At 47.3% G+C, this 21,498-nt stretch overlaps 1 protein-coding gene across 2 annotated transcripts; it reads right to left on the reverse strand.

Annotated features, from left to right (window-relative positions):
* LOC135906476 (uncharacterized) lies at nt 1-17,458 on the reverse strand. Of its 2 annotated transcripts, XM_065437872.2 has the most exons (5): nt 16,629-17,286; nt 9,184-9,292; nt 7,927-8,216; nt 5,355-5,503; nt 1-2,647 (listed from the first exon to the last, which is right to left on the reverse strand). In XM_065437872.2, the coding sequence occupies exons 3-5, from the start codon at nt 8,141-8,143 to the stop codon at nt 2,567-2,569; spliced, it is 447 nt and encodes a 148-aa protein (XP_065293944.1). In that variant the 5' UTR covers nt 8,144-8,216; nt 9,184-9,292; nt 16,629-17,286; the 3' UTR covers nt 1-2,566. The 2 variants fall into 2 exon arrangements, with proteins under 2 accessions (XP_065293944.1, XP_065293945.1); XM_065437873.2 differs by lacking the exon at nt 9,184-9,292 and having other exon boundaries at nt 16,629-17,458.
* Between the last annotated feature and the right edge of the window lie 4,040 nt (nt 17,459-21,498).

The raw sequence follows: 21,498 nt of genomic DNA on the forward strand, positions 1-21,498 counted from the left end.
TGTGAGGAGGAATCAGGAATAGACGGAAAGACAGAGAGCTCAGCCATGTTTTTGTAAGCTTCCGCAAAAGTTAACGGGATGCTGCATCCTGTATTCGGACATGATGGCTACAGAGGAGGCAATTTGCGTCACCTCCCCCCTCCCTCTCCATTTCAGCGACACAGTTTACACGTCCCCCGAGCGGCCAGACCGAGCCTCATCCTGCCAGACCTTGTCCTTCGGGGAAAGGCCAAGAATGAGCGCTGTAGCTCTTGAGAAACACAAAAACAAGAGATGAGTGAGACATTCTTTAATGAATGCTGGAATGCTTGCCTGACCATACGCCTAGCGTGCTATACTGCACATGAAGAGGGTGACATATAAAATGACACATCTATTGTACGCACTTACACATGCACTCAATCATCATCATCATCATCATCATCATCATCATCATCATCATCATCATCATCATCATCAGTCTATTTTCTCCACTGCAGGACGAAGGCCTCTACCGGTGATCTCCAATTTGTCTTCTTTTGCGCTAGCTGATTCCAACTTGCGCCTGCAAATTTCCTCATTTCACCAACCCACCTAATTTTCAGCCTTCCTCGACTGCGCTTCCCTTCCCTTTTGGCAGAGTACACAGAATACGCAGTAACAAGTAGCCAAGCATGTCTGGTTGAGGCCAGTCTCAAAAAAAGGCTAAGAGTACTTTCGTTGAGCGCAAAGCATTACAATAGTGCGACGCGGTATACAAGGACATGATACTTTCTAATGGAGCCGCCGATTAAGGTTTGAGATTCGAAAATATCTATCGTGGCGGCAAAGTGCGTGCAAGCGCACAAAAAACATGATATGCCATGGCAAACACTCCTCGTATTACGCGGGGAAGATCGTGTCCACTGCAGTTTGTGCAAGTAGTTTGTAAAGGGAAAGACCTTGGCATCGCACTGGAACGTCTGCTCCCTTTGTTCGGCGGTATGTCTTGTGTGAGGAGCGTTAGTTTTGTTCTGGCTTGTCTTTAGGATGCATCGCCCCAATCCCACATTATGGGGTAGGAAGCTTAGCGTTATTACGGTTAATCAATCTGCTCACTCCTCCTCTCGCCTTCAATCAACAAATATTTTTGGCCTTCATAAACACTCGAACATCTGAAAGTCAAAAGAGAGAGAGAGAGGAAGAAATGCGGTGATGAACATGCGAACGAGAATATAATTAGCAGCCAGCGTAAATCTGCCTGCTTACAAGCATGCGTGTCGCAGTCCTTCCTACGTGCAACGATGGTATGCGGCTGATACAAAAACCATGAACAATAGATCCACAAGCCACGGCAATAACCCATACGCGTCCTTATTACACAGAGTACGCGATAGACACGACGTACTTCAAGTTCAACTATCACCACGACTCCGATAGGGCGCGCACGGCTTCGTTATACCAGCGGCCTACCCAGCGGTCGATTTAGGCACCACTGGCCTCCTTGAAGCCCTTGGGTTCAGAGGGAGCAGTGGTAAAGCAAACATGTCCGCAATAGACATTAGTAAGAGGCGACTGGAGCATTGGTGCAAGAAAAGTAGGGAAACGACAAAAGACGGAGACGTACAAAAGCACAGCTCGCAATAGGGGATCAGAAAATTTGGGCGTGGTAGTTCATAGTGTTTTTTTTCTTTTTTCATTGTTTAACCTAGGTATAATATTAGGCAGTATAGTAGCAAGAGCTTGGTGGCGCAACCCACCGCCCCGTTCCAAAGGGGACGCTCATAACATCTATCCATCCGAACACACGTTGTCTGCGCATGGAAACACGCGGCTGTTTCATTGCATAAGCCTTCAGCAGCCTTATCTAAACAACCTTTATTCGAAACGCCCGCTGTGCACTTAACCGATATGTCGGTGCGTCAAAAAACAGCACGTTCAGAGTTTATTTCATACGATTATATACTCATTTTTTCTCCTTTCAACTCGGGTGACAGAAAGACAAGGGAGCTCGATTAGTTGCTCATTCGATCCCAAACCCTGCAAACATCAAATGCTGCATCAGGCGGAAGCGCCACTGCGGGCAAAGCCGAATTCTACCTTATTGTATAATTCCGCCGTTCTTGCTCCTTCAAGCAGACAGGCGAGGATGATATCGTCTTTTCAGCAAAACAAAGAAAGCAGGCAAGATGGCGGAACTTTGTTTCTGCATAGCTTTGTTCGGTATGCCATGACGTCAGCGAATAACCCCTATACGAATCCTGGGCCGGGGTAATGTAGCGATTCCATTCCTACGCCGTTCCTTTCCGCGTTTCACCAGCGGTCTTGGTGGCGCACCGCATCGTCGCCTCCGAGATAGCGCGCGCGCTATGCGCGAGATCGCAATCTCTGAGGCCGTGTACGGCGCACGTACATTATTCCCGCGATCACCCGCGCGTGAGTGGCGTACTGTAGCAAAGGAATAGAATCGCGTGAAAGGAATCGGTACATCATACCGGCCCTGCACTCAGCAAGAAATCAACAGGCTGTGAGCAGCGTTTCCAAATATTTGAGAAGTCTTCCCAAGCGGAGGCTTGTGGCTTCCACGGGCGAAGATCCGTGCAAGGGCTCAAAGCTTTTGTCCCGCTTCCGTTCCGGGGCTAACTGGGTAAGGCGGTGGTCCTGCCTGATAAACGTGCGGGGTGCCTCCCTGTGAAATAGAGCAGGAAAGAAAAGAACCGCAGACAAGGAAGTTAAGTATGAAGAATTAGACCAGCGTATAAGCTAAAACCGCACTTCCCAAGCCTATATATATTAATCGAGAATTTGAGCTCACGTGTTTATCGAAGTATATGTCATTTTAATCAAGAAATGTGTTTATTTGTTTGTTTGTTTGTTTGTTTGTTTGTTTGTTTGTTTGTTTGTTTGTTTGTTTGTTTGTTTGTTTGTTTGTTTGTTTTCGACTACATGCGCAATGAAAATATTGCTGAACTTGACAAGCCAGTTTTATAGCGAAGCGTTTGGCTAATTAAGTGAAACTTTTCAGTAGCGATAATTATCTCTCACTTACACATTATCCACTGCGAGTAAGTATCCTATCTTTTTCAATGCGACTAACCAGTTCAAATACCTAAATGCATGAATTACGTTTGAAATTGTTTGCTTAAGAGTGCAATTGAGAATGCACAACTTAGCTCTGTGAGAATAAAGGAATAAAGCGATTGCTGTATGCGTGTGCTTCCGTATCTTGCGTTTTGTGTTGAAGCTGTTTCGATCGTATAGGCGTATCGAGACTGGGCTCCTCAAAGGGGTGTACAGGTTGTTCAGTATCTTCTAGACAGCACACGGCCTGCGCATGCTCGAGCTGTGACGTCACACAAGTATAGGTAGACAGCTCCTGCACCACAATGGCAGACTCGGCCGGTGACCTCAATCGTAGCACACACACGCTGACGTCGATACAGAAGTGTTTGCGGCAGCATAATGCAGTGGTATCGCTTATTGGCCTTTTCGTTCTGCCACTGTGTGGCGGAGTCAATTTCATCGCAGCGACACCGGCATCTGTCGCATGCCGTATGTGTTGTCATAACGACAAACTCCGCCCTGTCGGAAACGACCGCATAAATTCTTTTCTAAGCATGAACGTACGACACGAGACTATTCCCTCATTTTGATGCAGCGTCGCTTTTTAAGCTTTTTCACATCTTCAAGTCAGTTCTGTTATCAAGAAGGTCCTGCAGCGCTGCACCGTTACAAAGTGTAACGAGTGTCTTGCATTGCCGCAGGGCACCACAGCCTATTACACCGCAGAACCGGTTTTTTCTTTACGTCTCCCGCAGACGTACATATTTTTGGGCTAGTTCGCTCGTTGCAGTAATATCAGGTCGAGCGCTGAATTGACACCTTCCTCAGATCTCCGTTTCACGGAAATTACGTCGTCGACCGACATCCTTCAACGCAGGACACCACGCGTACCACCGCATTCTAGCATGCCTCTCCACTCAACACTCCCCCTTCGAATGAAGCGAATGGAGATTCTTAAGTTCATGGCAGTACATCCCCTACCCAGAAATGGTTATCGCGCTTTATACACTATGCGGCAATTTTTTTGAGAACCGTAGGAACTTCAGCAGTTGAGGGACGGATACCGCCACAGTGATTCGCGGTATACGGCGTGCGTGCGCAAATATCCAAACATGACACGTATCGCAGTAAATGACGGTAAATTAGGTGCAAATGATGGAGACAAAAGATACCACGGAGATTTACGAAAACGGTAAGCAAAAAATCGGGAGGGGAAGAAGTCGCAGTTTGCCCGAAAGGCGAAGCATCGTTTGCGATAGCAAATTAGTAGACGCCTACACGAAGTAAGGATAGTAGAGTTATCGGCCGTATAAACTCGTAAGCATTCGCTTACTCAGTTGCCAACCGTCACACGCGCACAAGCAAACAAGAACACATCTAACTCGATGACCGCGTAAACTCGCTGTCGAAACGGTGGACTGAGGAAACGCGGCAGTGGCAGCGAGCGAATTGACCTTCGTGCTGCCCCTCGCTTCAACGCGAAAACGGCGACAACACAGTGCACACGAAGCTATCAGCACTCATCTTTGTGCTGCGGGAGGATATTACAGGCGTAAGCCCCGTACAAGTAGTGCTGCTAACGACTTATGAGATGGAGTATAGTTTGTTTCAGAAATGAAGTACCCCTAAGGGCACATTCACACCGGCGACTTGAGGAGGTCGCACGACCGTTTGCGACTCGCAATCAAAAAGCGACCGAAGGCGACTGATGTTCACACCGGCAAGCCCGGCTGAGCGCGACCCGCAAGTCGCAATCCCGGAGATTATCGTTCTCAGCGAGAACTGTCGGAATCTACGCGGAATTTAAATGCGACGCCGGAGGAGGCCGGATGTAGACACCCGAAAGATCACTTCCGGTGCGCCGTTGATTGGTTTATCAGTTTTGCGACCACGGTCGCGCGACTGAAAAATCGCGCAGAGAGCGACTCGCCCAAAATGGTCGCTTTTCGAGAAAGGCGACCGTTTGCGACCATTTGCGACTGGTCGCAAAGCGACCAACTTGGTCGCGCGACCTCCTCAAGTCGCCGGTGTGAATGTGCCCTAACATTCTTTTCTTATTGAAGAAAAGAAATTTATCCTATTGGGTCACACAATATCCGTCACAACAGCAATCTATCTAACATAGTGACAGGCGTTATTGTACTGCGCGGTTCGTCCACCCGTCGCAACAAAGTGCCGTCCGTCGGTAGGATTTTCCGTTGCGACGTCGACATCAGTGGTTGTCACCACAAAAGGCAGTTGCGCCGTTACGAGAGCTCGCCGTCGTGACGAAGCCGCAACCTTTTGACAGAACTTTTCGTCGTTTGTAACGACATTTTTCTCGCGTACTGTACCTTTTGCGCCGCGCAGACTCTGCAGACGCATACGCAGAGCACGACGATTCCGATCAGCACAGCAAGGGGAACGATGACGGCGACAGCGATGATCCATCCGGAGAGCGAGCCGATTTGCTTGTACGTGTGCGTGGTGATCTCGACGGCGTCTGCGTGGTCGTCAGAAAGCCACGAATCTGGTTATTCGGCTGCGCCATAACGAATCAGTTCACGTAGCAAGCGATCTGCAAAACTTCCTGCCCACTGAGCGGTTCGGAGAACAGCAAAGCCGCTGTTCTCCAAAACACTCAAGAGTACCGGATGCTTCAGACACTACACGTTACGTGATGCTTTTTCGAAAGCACAGCAAGAAACGCGTTCCTTCCCCAAGCGGACATCAAAAATTTGGCGACAATCACCGCTTCTCTGCTTGACTACAACTTCAGCATCCTAGGCGGCGTGGAGCGCTTAAATGAGCACTGACATGAGGTTTGGAGTTTGCCATTTTTCGCGTTAAACAAAGGTTAAAGCCCGCTCGAACTCGACAAAATAATGCTGCAATGCATCAGAGCACCCTAAACAATTTATTCAAAGCGTGTTTCTATGCACCAGTTTCGGTTTAGGTGCCACAGGACACGGATGCAGTGTGGCATCGTGACACACCAGTTCGCTCAGCTCCCGCGATCTCAGCGGTTCCCACACGCTGTCCAAGCCAGCAAACAATACGCGCAGAAGTTTTCCGCGCCTATTCTGCTCTCTTCTTTCATGCGCGTGAAGCTACGCGACTTCAGTGAGTTCTGCTCCACGCCGGAACATCTTGATAGTGTCGCGGACGCCAAAGGCAGAATTATAACATCCAACTTAACTATCCCACTAAGATTATGATGGTTCGCACTGACGTCATCGTGGCCTCCATCTTGGGGTATTAGCACGTCGAGAAGCCGCGCAAACAAGAAGCGCGACAGAGGGACTGGCGCGTATTGAGCCAAGAGAGAAGGAAAGAAGGAAGGAAGAAGTGGAGAAGGAAAGGCAGGGAGGTTAACCAGTTTAGCTTAACCGGTTTGCAACCCTACACATGGGAGAGGGATGGGGGCGATTAATTTTTTTTTCTATCTTATCGTTTATTTCCAATGTAGAAACTGTATAATATATCACATGACTCACTGTTTGCCTCGATCCTACTATCCCCTTTTCATGTTTTGTTAGGAGGTCCCCCCGACAGTTGTTACTTCGGGACCTCCGAATGTTGTACTTATACCCATCTTGTATTTCTTTTGTCAAAAATAAATATTGATTGATTGATTGATTGATTGATTGATTGATTGATTGATTGATTGATTGATTGATTGATTGATTGATTGATTGATTGATTGATTGATTGATTGATTGAAAAGATGGGGAAGGGGAAAAGAGAGAGAGAGCACAGCATGCACACATCGTCCGTTAGAGTCCATCAATCTGGCATGGTACGAGAGCCAAGAGAGAAATCGATATCATCGATAATACGGTGACAAACGTTCACCGTCGAAAATCAAGAAGTTGATAGTCACTTAAGTATCCTCGCACGACTCGAATGTGAAAGCGCTACGGCTTCTCTGGATTACCACCTTAAATTAAAACTACCCCTTAATCCACCTTGCTCTAATTTGTGCCAACCTTATTTCACCTTAAGGCTCATTCACACCGGCGACTGACAGTGGTCGCGCGACCAAGTTGGTCGCAAAGCGACCAGTCGCAAATGGTCGCAAATGGTCGTTTTTCTCGAAAAGTGATCATTTTGGGCCAGTCGCTCACTGCTCGATTTTTCGAGTCGCGCGACCGTGGTCGCAAAACTGATCAACCAATCAGCGGCGCACCGGAAGTGATATTTCATGTGTCTACATCCGGCCTTCTCCCGCGTCGCGGCAAATCCGTGTAGATTCCGAGAGTTCTCGCTGAGAATGATAATCTCCGGGATTGCGACTTGCGGGTCGCGCTCAGCCTGGCTTGCCGGTGTGAACATCAGTCGCCTTCGGCCGCTTTCTAGTCGCCAGTCGCAAATGGTCGCCCGACCTCCTCAAGTCGCTGATGTGAATGAGCCATTAATCCACTTTAATTCACCTTAATTCACTTTAATCCACCTCAATGCACTGTAATACACCTTCATTCACTTTGCTTCACCGTGGGACTTCGCAGTGCGAGCCGCAGCAGGCCCAGCGCAGGGAACGTGACGTCATCACTTGGTCACGTGGGTTTTGGTACCATCGGAAGTTAACGCCGGAGGGACACCAAATTTTTCGCTTCATCGGGCACATAAGGCTTTCGCCTTAACACAATGTACAGTGCTAACAGCGCTCAACGATTCAAACGCGACAATCTGCCCGCATGGCGGTAGTAGGTGGTCGGCGCTTTTTGTGCCACTGCTGAGCGCTGGGTGGTCGCAGGAGGAGGAGGAGGGGAGAAGTGGGGGTGGGGTGGAACTTCCTATTCACTTGTACAGTACGCTTCAGGCTTGTATTCGTGAATTCATCCATTCATGCGATACGCTTGCAGTATTGATTCGCTCTACAATATGAGTGTATTACCGTACACTATACAATGCTTCTACACTTACGGTCATACGACTTGTGCGTGCTTCTCCCCCAGCCATTCTCGTCCTTCCAGTTTCTCTCCCCGATGTTCAGGACGCCGCTCGAGGCGGAAAGCCGCGTCTTGAGCTCTGCGACTTGCTCCCCGCCGGCAAACTCCGGGCCCTCTGTGATGCTTGCGCAGTGGACGGAGCTGAGCACCGCTGCAGTCATCGCAGCCGCGATCATTGCCAGCCCTGTCATCTTGCTGGTTCACGGCGGTGGGGACGGCAAAGGTAGACGGCTCAAGGTAATGGAAGCAGCGGCTCTCGAGTTGCTGAAATAAGAATACCAGTTTAAATATGAAGAAGAAAGAAAGAAGCAAAGAAACAAGACATTGGAAGAAAGGATCAGAGATTGAAGGAAAGAAGAAAGGAAGGCCATATTAAAATTTTGTAACCTGCATTTCATCTGACAGATACAAAGGGGTGGGGGTGGTGGGGGGAACGGAAGTATATTGTATACTGCTGTCATACTGATATTATGGCGCGTTCGATATTTTGCTTTTTGACGGTGACTCCTCAATACTTGACTCACCGTTTGGCAGTGCTTCTTTCATTAGGGGCCGCTACAACGTGATAATATACGTCGATGTTTGCGGCGAAAACGTTTAGAAAAATGAAAGAATAAGCGAACACACAAAGATCGCCAACGCGAAACGAATATTATTTTGTGAAAACAAGGGCATAAGTATCTAAAGAGCGCAGGAACAAAAATAAATTGAACAAGCGAACGAAATCAAAACGCGTTTAAGCGACCCGTAATATGGTAATTATTTACGCAATGATAGATCGTGGCCAAGAGAGAGGAACCGTAATGAAAAAATTTCGGATTGATTCTGACCAGCCAGAGTTCAGTGACGTGCACACAAATCTAAGAGCACGATCGCTATTTGCATTCTTCTCAGACTTGAATACGGCCGTCGCGGTAGGAAACCGAACCCACGACCTCGTGCTCCGCAGCAAAACCCCATAGCCACTACGCGGGTGGTGCTTCACCGCACAACATCGCTGCAATACAGCAGAGCGCACAATTTCGAGGAAGGGCGACGAACTTCGCTCTTCGCGTATCACCGCGAGCGCAATTCGAAGAACGTTTACGATACGAAAGGATCTAACTGTGCAAAATTACTCTCAATTTCTTTGATGCATTAGACTACACATTCAGCTGCGTCCTGACCAACGTCTGCTGACGCGAGCCTTTTTCTCTGTATTTTCCTTTCACGAATCAAGGAGCGTACTCACGTTCAGCCGATCGTTGGGCGCTCCTTCCAACCGGGTTTTCTTCTGGCTTCGATCGCAAACACTCGTCCACAGAAGCAGGGACTCGAATGCGGTTGAAGTAGAACGTCGCCTGCACGCAACGACAAAGTTTGCGCTGGCCGCCTATTTATCGTGTTTCCGTTCGTCCTGTCTTCCCGCCTCTTCCTGCAACGGCGTCCTCTTTATCTTCCAGTGACTCAAAGACGTCTGTAAAGTCCTCCGGACCAAGTGCAATGATGTCAGCTACCACCAAGTAGCTTTTTTTTTTAGCCGGCGTCGATAACACCACGTGCGTTATAAAAAATATTATGCGACTTTTTTTCTTTATGTTTCTATTTTCTTCTATTTCTTAAGCTTGGCTATGCCCCGGTTTCGTGAGCGATACAGAAGGGTTGAAATCCGGGCCACTTGGCACATAGTTCAAGGAAGAAAAAAAGTCACAAAGCGATAATCGGAACGCAGCGGAAATTCGCGCACAGCATACGGCTCGCCATCAGGCTCGCTATCGGTGTTGTGCCAACGGGTGTTTCGTCGAACGCTGCAATTCCTAAACGGTTTGCAGGAAGTTCCGGGAGGCGCGTTCTAACTTCTTAAGCGCGATGGCAGTTCTGTGCTTACCCGCGCCCACTTACTTTGTTGCGAAAAGTATAAGAACGAAAAAAAAAAAAGCTCCCTTCTTTAGTTGGGCTCAAAGACCCCCTAACTGTTATACCGACACGCTACCACTTGTGTTATAGCTTAATATTCTTAGTTCCCAAAATCGACTTAGAGGGCCACGTAAACATGGGATCTTAAAATATGGAAACCCTTCTGTCGTGACGCCAACGAAACCTCGCCCCTAATACGAACCACAAGGACCGCAGGACGTATTCACAATAGGTATGGCAACATTGAAATTGGAGAGATATGAGTCATAGCTTGGCATAGACCGTCTCAGACCCCCTGTCATAGGTGGATGGACGTTCTACGGACCTCCAGACGTCCTACATCCAGTAGCAATAAACGCGGATACAGAGGTGTCATTTTTTTTTATATTGTCATCTATCTGACTGTAGCGTGAAGCTACGAATGAAATCCCTGAAGGTTTCTCAGGGGAAAGCTTCGCAGTTGAAAAAAAAACGTTATCAGGTCAAAGGAGCAAACACCAGAGCAGTACATATTTCCGGGACCATTGCTTTACCATCTGAGTCAATCATGAAGCTCGTAGATTGCAGACTGAGGCCGATTTAATGGACAACTCGAAGCATACTGACATTGAATGTGGCAAAATAGTTCTGCGAAAGCATAAAAGGTGGCGAAATCAATCATCAAAGGGATAGTTGTCGGAGACCCAATAGTAGCACGGAGCTATATGCGAAACCCATACGGCTTTCTTCGTATAGCTATAGCTACTGGATTCCGTTTATACAGGATATCCCAACTATTACACACCAAGATGCCACGTAGCTTGATGGAAGCAAGGTAATGTTTTTGCCGTCGCTGGGAGATGCTCAGATTTTTTTTTTTTTGCATACTGCCTAATAACAAAGTCTTAATAAATTGATCAACTTCTCAAATATTATAATTATACAGATGAAAATTGTTAATAAAAAAGTTTTACAGCAACATGAAAAACTCCCGATTCAGCTTTGTGTTGCTCAATACGTGCTGCCTAAAAGTGTTTTTCCAAGCATGAAAGAAGCCCGCGAATACACGTAAACTGTTTCGAGCGGCCAGTCGCACGGCAATAAGTAACCGCCTCCTCGTTTTTCTTCCCGCAAAAAGCCGCTTTTCTTCCTTACATATGTTGCGTGAAGCTGTAGCATCATGTGGAAGGATGGCATATCGCTGCGATATCTCGGAATTTCCCTGTCGATTCGCAGTATTCGATAAGCACCTCACGGATGCTTTTCCTCCTCTGTGACGACAAAACCGTTCAGATCAAATTTTTCACCTTTAGCGAAAGCTCAGGACGAGTGTATTAAACAGCTTTCATTCAGTTCTGCAAGTGTCCGAATTTACAGCTGGGTTTAATATTATACATAATCAGTTTGGAAATAATTTTGAAAATTATTGAAGGCAACGTGAGTTATAGTGTCTGAGATATTGGACAAGGATGTCTTCGACAACTCGCAATTAATATGTATTCGCGCGCAGTCTTATTGGTCTGATGTGTTCATAAAAATATTATTGCTTGAAAAGTTAGGCCAATGAAAACATATAAAGCATAATATATAAAGCTACAAGACCGTCGCAAGCCACAAGTGCAAAGAATAGACAGAACCATTTACTATAATGCGCAAAACTGCCGCTAGATTTGATTAAGCATGACGAAGGTAAGTATGCTGGAGCAGTGTTCCTTGACCTCAATAAAGCGTTTGATTGAACTCTTCATAATATATTGCTACGGGGTAGTATTCCGAATGACGAAGAGCCGAGAAGGAAGAAGACGAAGACGACGTTTGGAAGCTAGCGCGTGCTGTTGCCTCTTGGTCAACTGCGGCGTATTGCCTTGTAAATATACTTGTAAATAGCGTTTCGTCGGTGTCTTCTTACGTAACATATTTGGTGGAGGTGGACGTTCCCTGTACCTCGTCACGGAGCTTCGCAGTGGACGGTACGTCGAGCCTACCTTCATGGCTCCCGGCGACGCCAACCCGACTCCACCAGCTCCGACACCTGCTGCCACTTCGACGACCTACATCACCCTCTCCGCTCCCCGTGATCCTGGCGTATTCTCGGCAAAAGATGGGGAAGACGTCGAGGACTGGATCAGCCTTTACGAACACGTCAGCCGCAATAACCGGTGGGACCCAACTATCATGCTCGCCAACGTCGTCTTTTACCTCGGTGGCACACCTCGAGTTTGGTATCAGACGCACGAAGATGAGCTGACCAGTTGGGATTCGCTTAAGCAAAAGCTTCGAGACTTGTTCGGCAACCCCTACGGTCACCAACTTGCCGCGCAGAAGGCGCTTTCCGGTCGTGTGCAGACGTCAACGGAGCCCTACGTCACGTACATTCAGGACGTCTTGGCTCTATGCCGCAAAGTTGACGCACACATGACTGAGTCCGACAAGGTGTCCCACATCCTCAAAGGCATTGCCGATGACGCCTTCAACTTGCTCGTATTTAACAACGTCGCGACGGTGGATGCAGTTATAAAAGAGTGCCGCCGCCTGGAATTCGCTAAAAGCCGACGTATCGACCAACAGTTTGCCCGTCTGCCCAACACCCCAGCGACATCTTCCTGTGCCGACGCTCCTCCTCCCAACAACGCTGGCGATGTTACCAGGATTGTCCGGCGTGAGATCGAGGCCGCCTATCCGGCTGCGTTCGACTCCAGCCCCTCCAATGCACCTGCAGTCACTGTTTCCCTGATCCAGGCAGTTGTCCGCCAGGAGTTCGCCAACATGGGTATTCACACCATCTGCTCGGCCCATCGCCCTGATCCCCACCCGGCATCTTCGATTCCACCCCGTCCCGCACCTTCTTACCCACCACGTTTCCGCAACCCCTCTGAATGGCGCACTGCAGACGACAAGCCAATTTGTTTTCACTGCCATCGAATTGGGCACATTTCTCGCCACTGCCGCAGTCGCTGGAGTTCCCTGAACCAGTCTACATATACTGCCTACTCTCGCCCCCCAGGTGGCCTTTCTCGTCCCTATGCTGCCCGCTCAGATAATGCCGCCACCGCTTCTCCTGCGCCGAACCGCCCCTATTCTCGTTCGCCTTCGCCCCAACGCCGACAATCTCGCTCTCCCCAGCCCCGTCGTTCCTATTCGCCGACTCCCTTCGGACGCCGCTCCCAGCCGGAAAACTAGACGATGCAGCGCCTCGAGGTGACGCTGCATTGCTCCCTACGCCGCCAAATCCTCTCCTGACGTTGCCCACTCATCTGAACCTTCTTGATGTGCAAGTCGACGGTGTTCCTGTATCAGCTATCATAGACACTGGGGCGCATTTGTCGGTAATGAGCGCGGATCTTCGTTACCGGCTGAGGAAAATAATCACGCCCGCCACGACGCCTCTTGTCCGTGTCGCCGATGGCGGAACAGCCCCCGTAGTTGGTATGCGTGCCGCCCGCGTCTCCTTCGCCGATCGCTCCACTACCGTGCTATTCACAGTCATCGCTCACTGTCCCCACGACATCATCCTCGGCCTCGACTTCCTCTCCGCACATTCTGCTCTCATCGATTGCTCCGCCAGTACTCTCCGCCTCGACCTGCCTGTTCTGGATCCCGCTGAACAACAACTTCCTCGCCTCAGTTCCGTCGACTTCGTTCGCTTGCCACCTTCGGCACTGACTTACGTTGACTTCGTGTCATCCCCACCAGTGCCCGACGGTCACTACATCGCGGCTCCTATGCAAGACGTCCTCCTTACACACGGGATCACACTACCTCATACTATTTTATCTATTACGGCGAATTGCGTCTGCCTGCCAGTGGTCAATTTTGCCTTGACGACACAAGTGCTGCCACGCGGGATGTCTCTGGCCCATCTTTGCTCATTCGAGGATCACTCTGTATCATCGCTTTCAGTAGACAATTCAACCGATCCTCCTATACCATCGCAGTCGGCAACTTGTACCATCGCCAACTTACAGAAAATGATTGCACCCGCCATGCCGTCCGAGCACGCTCGTGCGCTCTACCGCGTTCTGATTTCCTACCAAGATATTTTTGACTTTAACGATCGTCCTTTGGCCCAAACAACAGCTGTTAAACATCGCATTAATACCGGAGATGCCCCTCCTATTCATCGCCGCCCGTATCGAGTATCACCGGCTGAGCGTCAAGTGATTCACACCGAAGTTCGCAAAATGCTTGCCAAGAACATTATTGAACCATCCTGTAGTCCATGGGCGCTACCGGTTGTGCTGGTAAAAAAGAAGGATGGCTCATGGCGCTTTTGCGTGGATTATCGGCACCTTAACAGGGTTACCAAAAAGGACGTGTATCCCCTACCTCGGATTGATGACGCCCTTGACTGCCTCCACGGTGCTCGCTATTTCTCCTCTATTGACCTTCGCTCCGGCTATTGGCAGATTGCCGTGGACGATCTCGACCGCGAGAAGACTGCCTTTGTAACACCCGACGGTCTTTATCAATTCAAGGTCATGCCGTTCGGCCTATGTAACGCTCCTGCCACTTTTGAACGCATGATGGACTCCCTTCTTCACGGTTTCAAATGGTCCACGTGCCTGTGCTACTTGGACGACGTTATAGTATTCTCCCCAACATTCGCTACGCACCTCGAGCGCCTCTCAGCAGTCCTGGACGTTTTTCGGCGAGCCGGTCTGCAACTCAACGCATCGAAGTGCCAATTCGGCCGTCGCCAGATTACCGTCCTTGGACATCTCGTTGACGCGAACGGAGTGCAACCGGACCCAGGCAAGATCCATGCTGTTACGCACTTCCCTGTTCCGAAGTGTGTCAAGGATGTGCGCAGCTTCATCGGCCTTTGCTCGTACTTCCGCCGTTTCGTCAAAAATTTCGCGGCCATAGCACGACCACTAACCGAGCTTTTGAAAAAAGACGCCCCTTTCCAGTGGGGCGATAACGAGGCCTCTGCATTCTCGCTTCTCATTGATCTTCTCACAACGCCTCCCGTTCTGGCCCATTTCGATCCTTCTGCGCCTACCGAAGTCCGTACTGATGCCAGCGGTCACGGAATTGGCGCAGTACTGGCACAACGCCAGCGTGGCCACGACCATGTTATCGCTTACGTAGTTATCGCTTTACGTGTTACGAGTCTGCTGTATTGTAGGCATGCATTGCGGTGAAGCACCACCCACGTGGTGGCTATGGGGTTTTGCTGCCGAGCACGAGGTCGCAGGTGCGGTTTCCAACCGCGCCGGCCGTATTCAAGTAACAAATTCACATAAGATATACAGTGTCGTACCGTATTTGTCCGCTTTCAATTATCTAATGGATTCCGTTTACAGAACCGCAATATCTTTTTTTTGTGCAGAGATATGAATCTGTAAAATTCGTGCTTCTATTTTTTTCAAACTTTCGAATTTTTGAAATTTTTTTAACAAAATTCAGTACGTAAATAGAAATTCCGTGACAAACAGTCACTAGAATTTAACTTCCTCTGTCAAATGCAACAAATTTCATTAAAATCGGTCCAGTGGTTATCTCAGAAAAACGTTTTTGCGTTTTTACATGTATTCGAATAGGCCGCGTCGGAGTTGGGCCCGAGCTAAAGCTTCCTCTTGATCACTATTTTCAGTGCCAGTAGTCAACGTCATATAGCTTCATATGTAAATGAAACGGCTTACAGCTTCTGCCTCAAGCCGTAAGCCTGTAGCAGACGACGCTGCAAAGATTAAAGAAGGTTAAGCCAACACCCATAATTAATGAATACACATGTCGTTACTTAGGGCAAATTATTATTTCAGTACACGCACTTCAATTATAAGAGAAGTACATATACTGCGAGGCAAAACTAACATAAAAATTTTACAAGGTACAAAGTATTTATTTACTGATCAATACAGTACACTGTTGTACATTTTGGTACCAACAAACTTCACATCATGTACATTAAACCATAAAATATTTTCTTGGTGGCTTATTTACATAAGCAACTGGTTTCTCATTTCTTTCCGTTATCATCTTTGTGTAATTTACTAGAAGTAGTCGAACAAACTTGTCAGCAATCACACCAGCTGGGAACCTCGTCTTACCAACGCCGGCATCTTCTGGGCACTTCAATATAGGCAATTGGTCAAGGCATGGTAAAGGCGTTGGTATGAAACAGGTGGAAGCAGATGTTTTTCTTTTCCAGCGCGTAACTGCACGCTTGTTTTTTGGCTTCGGGTTGGCTGGCTGCTCCAAGTTAGAAGGCTCTTGAGGCTAGTTTGGCGGACAAATTTCTTTCGGTGTCGAGTACTAGCACAAGAATCAGAATTATTTGTCGCGCCAATAACGTATACGTAATGTACACGATGTTTACATACATGCCAGAGATCTGTTTGAATGTTATGTCGTCCACTGCCATGCATTGTACTCGTAGGCAAGAACACTGTCGCGGCTTGCACAGATCAACCCGCTTCGCGAGTTATTTCTATTGCACTGATCAGATTCTTTATTTGGCTTTCTAAAGACACTTTCCCAGCCTGAAATGGCTGCGATGAACATTTCGCCGGTACGTGCCAAAGGCGATATGCTCACGTGTGGGCAGCACTATGTAACTGCCGATTCAACAACTTGTATGCATTTGCGCTGCTCGAAGTGTGTACGTGTCTACGTAAGTGTACCCAATCAGCTGCCGTATGTGCAACTTCATAATTTAATCATCTTAGTACCATAATAACCGAACGAAAGGCGCGTGACATACCCGCTTGAATAACGCGAGCACCGTGCAGAAACGCGCGGCAGCTCTGTGAAAGCACAGTCTACTAATCCGTTCATCTTCACCGTGCAGACACTCACCGCCATCACCAGCACGCTCCTGGTCGCTCTCCTGCCTGCCTACGCCGTACCTGCACCGAATCCGGCCCCCAACTACTTCGAAGATGGCTGTCACAACTGGCGCTATCCACTGACCAATCTGCGCGTTACTGTCCCGCCACCAGATGTCGCAATCTTCAATCCAGCCTGGCCAATCACAACGAAACAAACGTCAACCTCAGCCGCTATAAGAGAGTGCCACCCGTCTGCGCCGCTCTGTGGGCTCGGTAGCTGTGTGAAAGCACGGTCTACTAATCCGTTCATCTTTACCATGCAGGTTGGTAACTCGCAGGTTCTGCTTTGTAAAAAATCAAGCAATTACTTCTTAGTACAGCTGCCGAGCCCGCAGTGCTGCGTTGTTATTATTGTCGAATGTTTGCAAGTGGTCCGTTCTTTAATACTTTTGGCAGGGGATATTGAAGCTAACCCGGGACCCACGCTAGATTCTGTGCTCGCTGAACTAATAATTGTGTCCGCAGGCCAAACCAAACTAATCTCTGAACTTCAGACTGTTAAAGATCACCTGCTATCTACGGACGTAACATTGGCTGACATATGCAAGCGTTTGACTGACCTTGAATCGCATTACAATCGGCTCTCAAGCATGCGCACTGAATTAGATGACCTCAAAACTTTAAGCGCTACAATAACCCGCCGGTATCATGACCCTGAATCCCGTATAGACGACAGCGAAAACCACTCGCGCCGAAACAATCTGATATTTTATGGCATTCATGATCCCAATCCTAAAGAATCCTTCACTGATTCTGAAGCAATAGTCATTCGTCACATCAGCGAAAACCTTAAACGAACAACCGACCCTTCACATATAGAACGCGCACACCGCCTTGGACGCCATTCGCCTGATCGCGTCCGGCTTTTGATCGTGAAATTTAACTCATTTAAAGTCAAACAGTCAATTTTATCGGAAGGAAAGAAATTAAAAGACACAAATTACAGCGTTGGTGAAGATTTCTCACCCTCAGTCCGGCATGCCCGAAAGCATCTAGTAACCTTCGCCAAAACAAAATCTACAGCATTCAAGTTGAGCTTCAAAACATTGTTCATTGGTTCAAAACATTATGTATTTGATCAATCCTCCCAGACAGTAAAGGAACTAACGTAGCAATCACCACGATGTCAATTATCCTCAAGCACACCCCAATCAGCACCGCAAACTACCCTATATCTTTCCGCAATTTTTACGAATGTTCGCAGCTTTGTCTCAAAACGTGAACTCGTCTCTAATCTTGTTTCAAGCAGCAACTTACTAGTATTAACAGAAACATGGCTTAATAGTGACGTCACTGATCACGAGATCCTGGCTGACTTGCCGAATTTTCAAGGATTCCGCAAGGACCGCGATGGCAGAAAGGAAGGAGGAGTGCTCATAGCAGTTAGCCAGGAACTACCATCCACATTGATTAATCAAATCTTTCATCCGATCTCGAGATGCTATGGATAAAATGTCAAGCTACACCCCAATCCGTTTTACTTGGCGTGTGCTACAGACCCCGGCAAAGAAACCCCACTTTCCCTGGCAAACTTAATTCCGTACTAAATGCACTTTCAACCAAGCACCCTAATACACATATAATCTTGTTTGGTGACTTTAATTTTCCAAACATTGATTGGCCTAACCTAACTGTTGCCGGAGGATGCCACAGCGAGGCAATCGAGTTTATAAATGTTTGCCTTAATTTTAACCTTACTCAAATCATATCCAAACCAACCCGTGTAACCCAAGATTGTGAAAGCATTTTAGACTTAATACTAACCAGTATCCCTGAAACCCTAAAATCCATCTCATACTTGCCAGAAATAAGTGACCAGAAAGTAGTTCAAGCCGACTTTATAATTACTCCACTAAAACGACAAACCACCAAAAAGACCATACGACTCTACGACAAGGGAAATTACACCGCTATAAAAAAAGAACTAAATCATTTTCTTCCAATATTCTAAGAAAATTTTCATTGTCGCTCAGTGCATGAAAACTGGACGCTATTTAAGGATAAAATAGATATATTAGTCGACAAATTCATCCCTAAATTTAGTTTCCGTGCCTGCTCTCCAAAACCATGGTTTACTAAAACACTTAAAAGACTAGAAAACAAGAAAAAACGCCTCTTCCGCTCCGCCTAGCTGCGGGATAATGAAAACGCGTGGCTGAAATATTATACAGCTGAAAAAACATACCTAACGGATATTCGCAACGCTAAGCATTCTTTTTTCCACCCTGATCGACCTGCCGAAAATGCTGACTACCAACCCAAGAAAATTTTGGCAGATTATAAACCCAAACCACGCATCCACTGTCGGTCTTACGAAAGAATCAGGTGAAGTGGCCACCGACTTTGAATGTGCTAATATGTTCAACACCGCCTTTTCATCCGTATTTAGTAAAGAAACCGACATGCCACCCCTTGTACAATACAATGTCTTCGGAACTGTTATGCCGCCAATTTTCTTTGTCGCATCTGGAATTTCTGCCGTAATTGACAAACTTAAACTATCTTCATCAGCCGGGATTGATAACATTAACTCAATATTTCTAATTAACATTCAAAACATTTGCGCATCATTTTTGTGTTTACTGTACTCACAGTCACTTTCCACGGACCAGCTTCCTGCCGATTGGAAATACGGAAAGGTCATTCCAGTCTTCAAGTCAGGTATCAGAGAATCACCGCTAAACTACCGACCCATTTCTTTAACCAGTATCCCGTGCAAAATCATGGAGCATGTCATTTGCACACATATCATGGACTTTCTCGATTCGAATAACTTCTTCAATCCTGCGCAGCATGGATTTCGCAGAGGTTTCTCGTGCGAAACTCAACTGGCCATGTTTGCGCACGACTTACATGCAAACTTAGATTGCAATTTTCAGACTGACGCCATTCTTCTGGACTTCGCGAAAGCGTTTGACAAAGTACCCCATAAAGGCCTTCTACTCAAACTTTCACTGGTAAATCTTCACCCCGACATCATAAATTGGATCCGTGAATTTCTAAATAACCGCTCTCAGGCTGTTTTTGTGAACAATACTACTTCTGCTTCCCTTCCAGTAACATCAGGCGTTCCGCAAGGGTCCGTACTTTGCCCACTTTTATTCCTTATATACATTAATGACCTACCAACGCATGTATCTTGTAATATCCGAATGTTTGCCGATGACTGTGTTATTTATCGCACTGTTGCCAACGCCTCTGATCAATCAACCCTTCAAAGTGATCTTAACAATGTAAAGCAATTGTGCGATGATTGGCTAATGGAACTTAACCCTCATAAATGCAAAACATTATCTTTCAACCGCCGCCGCTTTCCACTGTAAGCTTATATAAGCTTACAGTACCATTTCCTGGCTCGTCTTTTTTTAGTAATTATCCGAGATAAATTAATTAACTTTGTAAATGTAGCTTGAAACGTTCAGGCGTCAATGGGAAAGTTGCGGAGCTTCACAAATATTGCACAACCCAGGTACTTCCAACCAGATAGACTTAGAGCGGCCGTGTGTATTCGGGAAAAACAAAAGCCCGCGGAGTTTAAAAAAATGCCGCATGACACACACACACACACACACACACACACACACGCACACACACACACACACACATATATATATATATATATATATATATATATATGTTCAAAGGTGCGTGCGCAATTTAGTGTAGTAGCGACGAGTTAAATTTAAACGCCGCGCACCAAACAGCAGCAAAATTATAACAGCAAATTATGACAAGCAACAGCCTTTCAAGCACTTGTATAAATTTGCTCGAAGAAAGTATCCCTCTTGGATACCTTCGCTCTCGGAAGGCAAGACGCGCGAACACTTTAGCAAACAAAACTGTTTTTCTCTAAACCTTGACGCAGAATTCGTAAAATTGCAGAACGGGACGAAATTCGTAAACATTACGAAAAAAAAACAATTCGAAGAGTTGGCAGGTATGCTTAAGGCAACTAAAATTTTAACGCGTAATAAGAAGTCAGAATTGGACAAAAGTATGCGAAGTGTTAGTGCACGAAGTTTCGTCTCATTCTATATGCGTATTTGCCCTGCGTCAGCGTTTCTCAGCTCTACGATCCCTGGGCCACCGGCAGTTTCCGAGAAGGTTCAAAAGGGTGGGCTGGCACCGCACAAGAGACGCGTCTTACGATGGCGAAAGTCTCTCAAAAGAGCGAGAGAGATGTTCTGGTTATGGATTCGTCTCGCGCGCCCCTGACAGCTGTCGCTCCCCAAAGGACCGCTAATGTGACGCTAGGATGTTTCACACCTAATGCACACAATCTGCGTATATCGAAGTGACTGACACACGGCGACACACTTTCGTGACCCGGGAAGAGACGTTCGGGCGGAAACACTCCCTGAAAGACATCTTTTTTGCCGCAAGTTGAAACGCACACAAAAGGAAGACACATAAAGACAACACTTCCTTTTGTGTGTGTTTTAACTTGCGGCAAAAAAAAAACGTATTTTAGCAAGCACCAACTAGCGCCTGCAAGCAGTTCTGTTGCAAACGCTCCCGGCATAGTAGCCCCGACTGAAAAAGCAGAAGTGCCACCACGACCATCCACAGTTCCTACATGCAGACAGACAGAGGTTACAGTACCAAATTTAAATAGGAGTCTCAATTCATTACCGCTTGTGCAATTCCTCTTCGCAAGTTCGTCGATATATTGAGCTCTCGCCAGCTGTGAACAGAAGAAAGCAAGCTTTTGTGAGGAGGAATCAGGAATAGACGGAAAGACAGAGAGCTCAGCCATGTTTTTGTAAGCTTCCGCAAAAGTTAACGGGATGCTGCATCCTGTATTCGGACATGATGGCTACAGAGGAGGCAATTTGCGT

This window comes from Dermacentor albipictus, chromosome 9 (genome assembly GCF_038994185.2).
Source record: "Dermacentor albipictus isolate Rhodes 1998 colony chromosome 9, USDA_Dalb.pri_finalv2, whole genome shotgun sequence".
Classification (NCBI taxonomy): Eukaryota; Metazoa; Arthropoda; class Arachnida; order Ixodida; family Ixodidae; genus Dermacentor; species Dermacentor albipictus.

Excerpts from the sequence above, each read along its gene's own strand:
- LOC135906476 (XM_065437873.2), bottom strand. The coding sequence starts at position 8,143 with ATGACAGGGCTGGCAATGATCGCGGCTGCGATGACTGCAGCGGTGCTC. Across the intron at positions 5,504-7,926 it reads CACGCACAAGTCGTATGACC|ACGCCGTCGAGATCACCACG; the intron begins GTAAGTGTAGAA and ends ACGACCACGCAG. Across the intron at positions 2,648-5,354 it reads GAGTCTGCGCGGCGCAAAAG|GGAGGCACCCCGCACGTTTA; the intron begins GTACAGTACGCG and ends TCTATTTCACAG.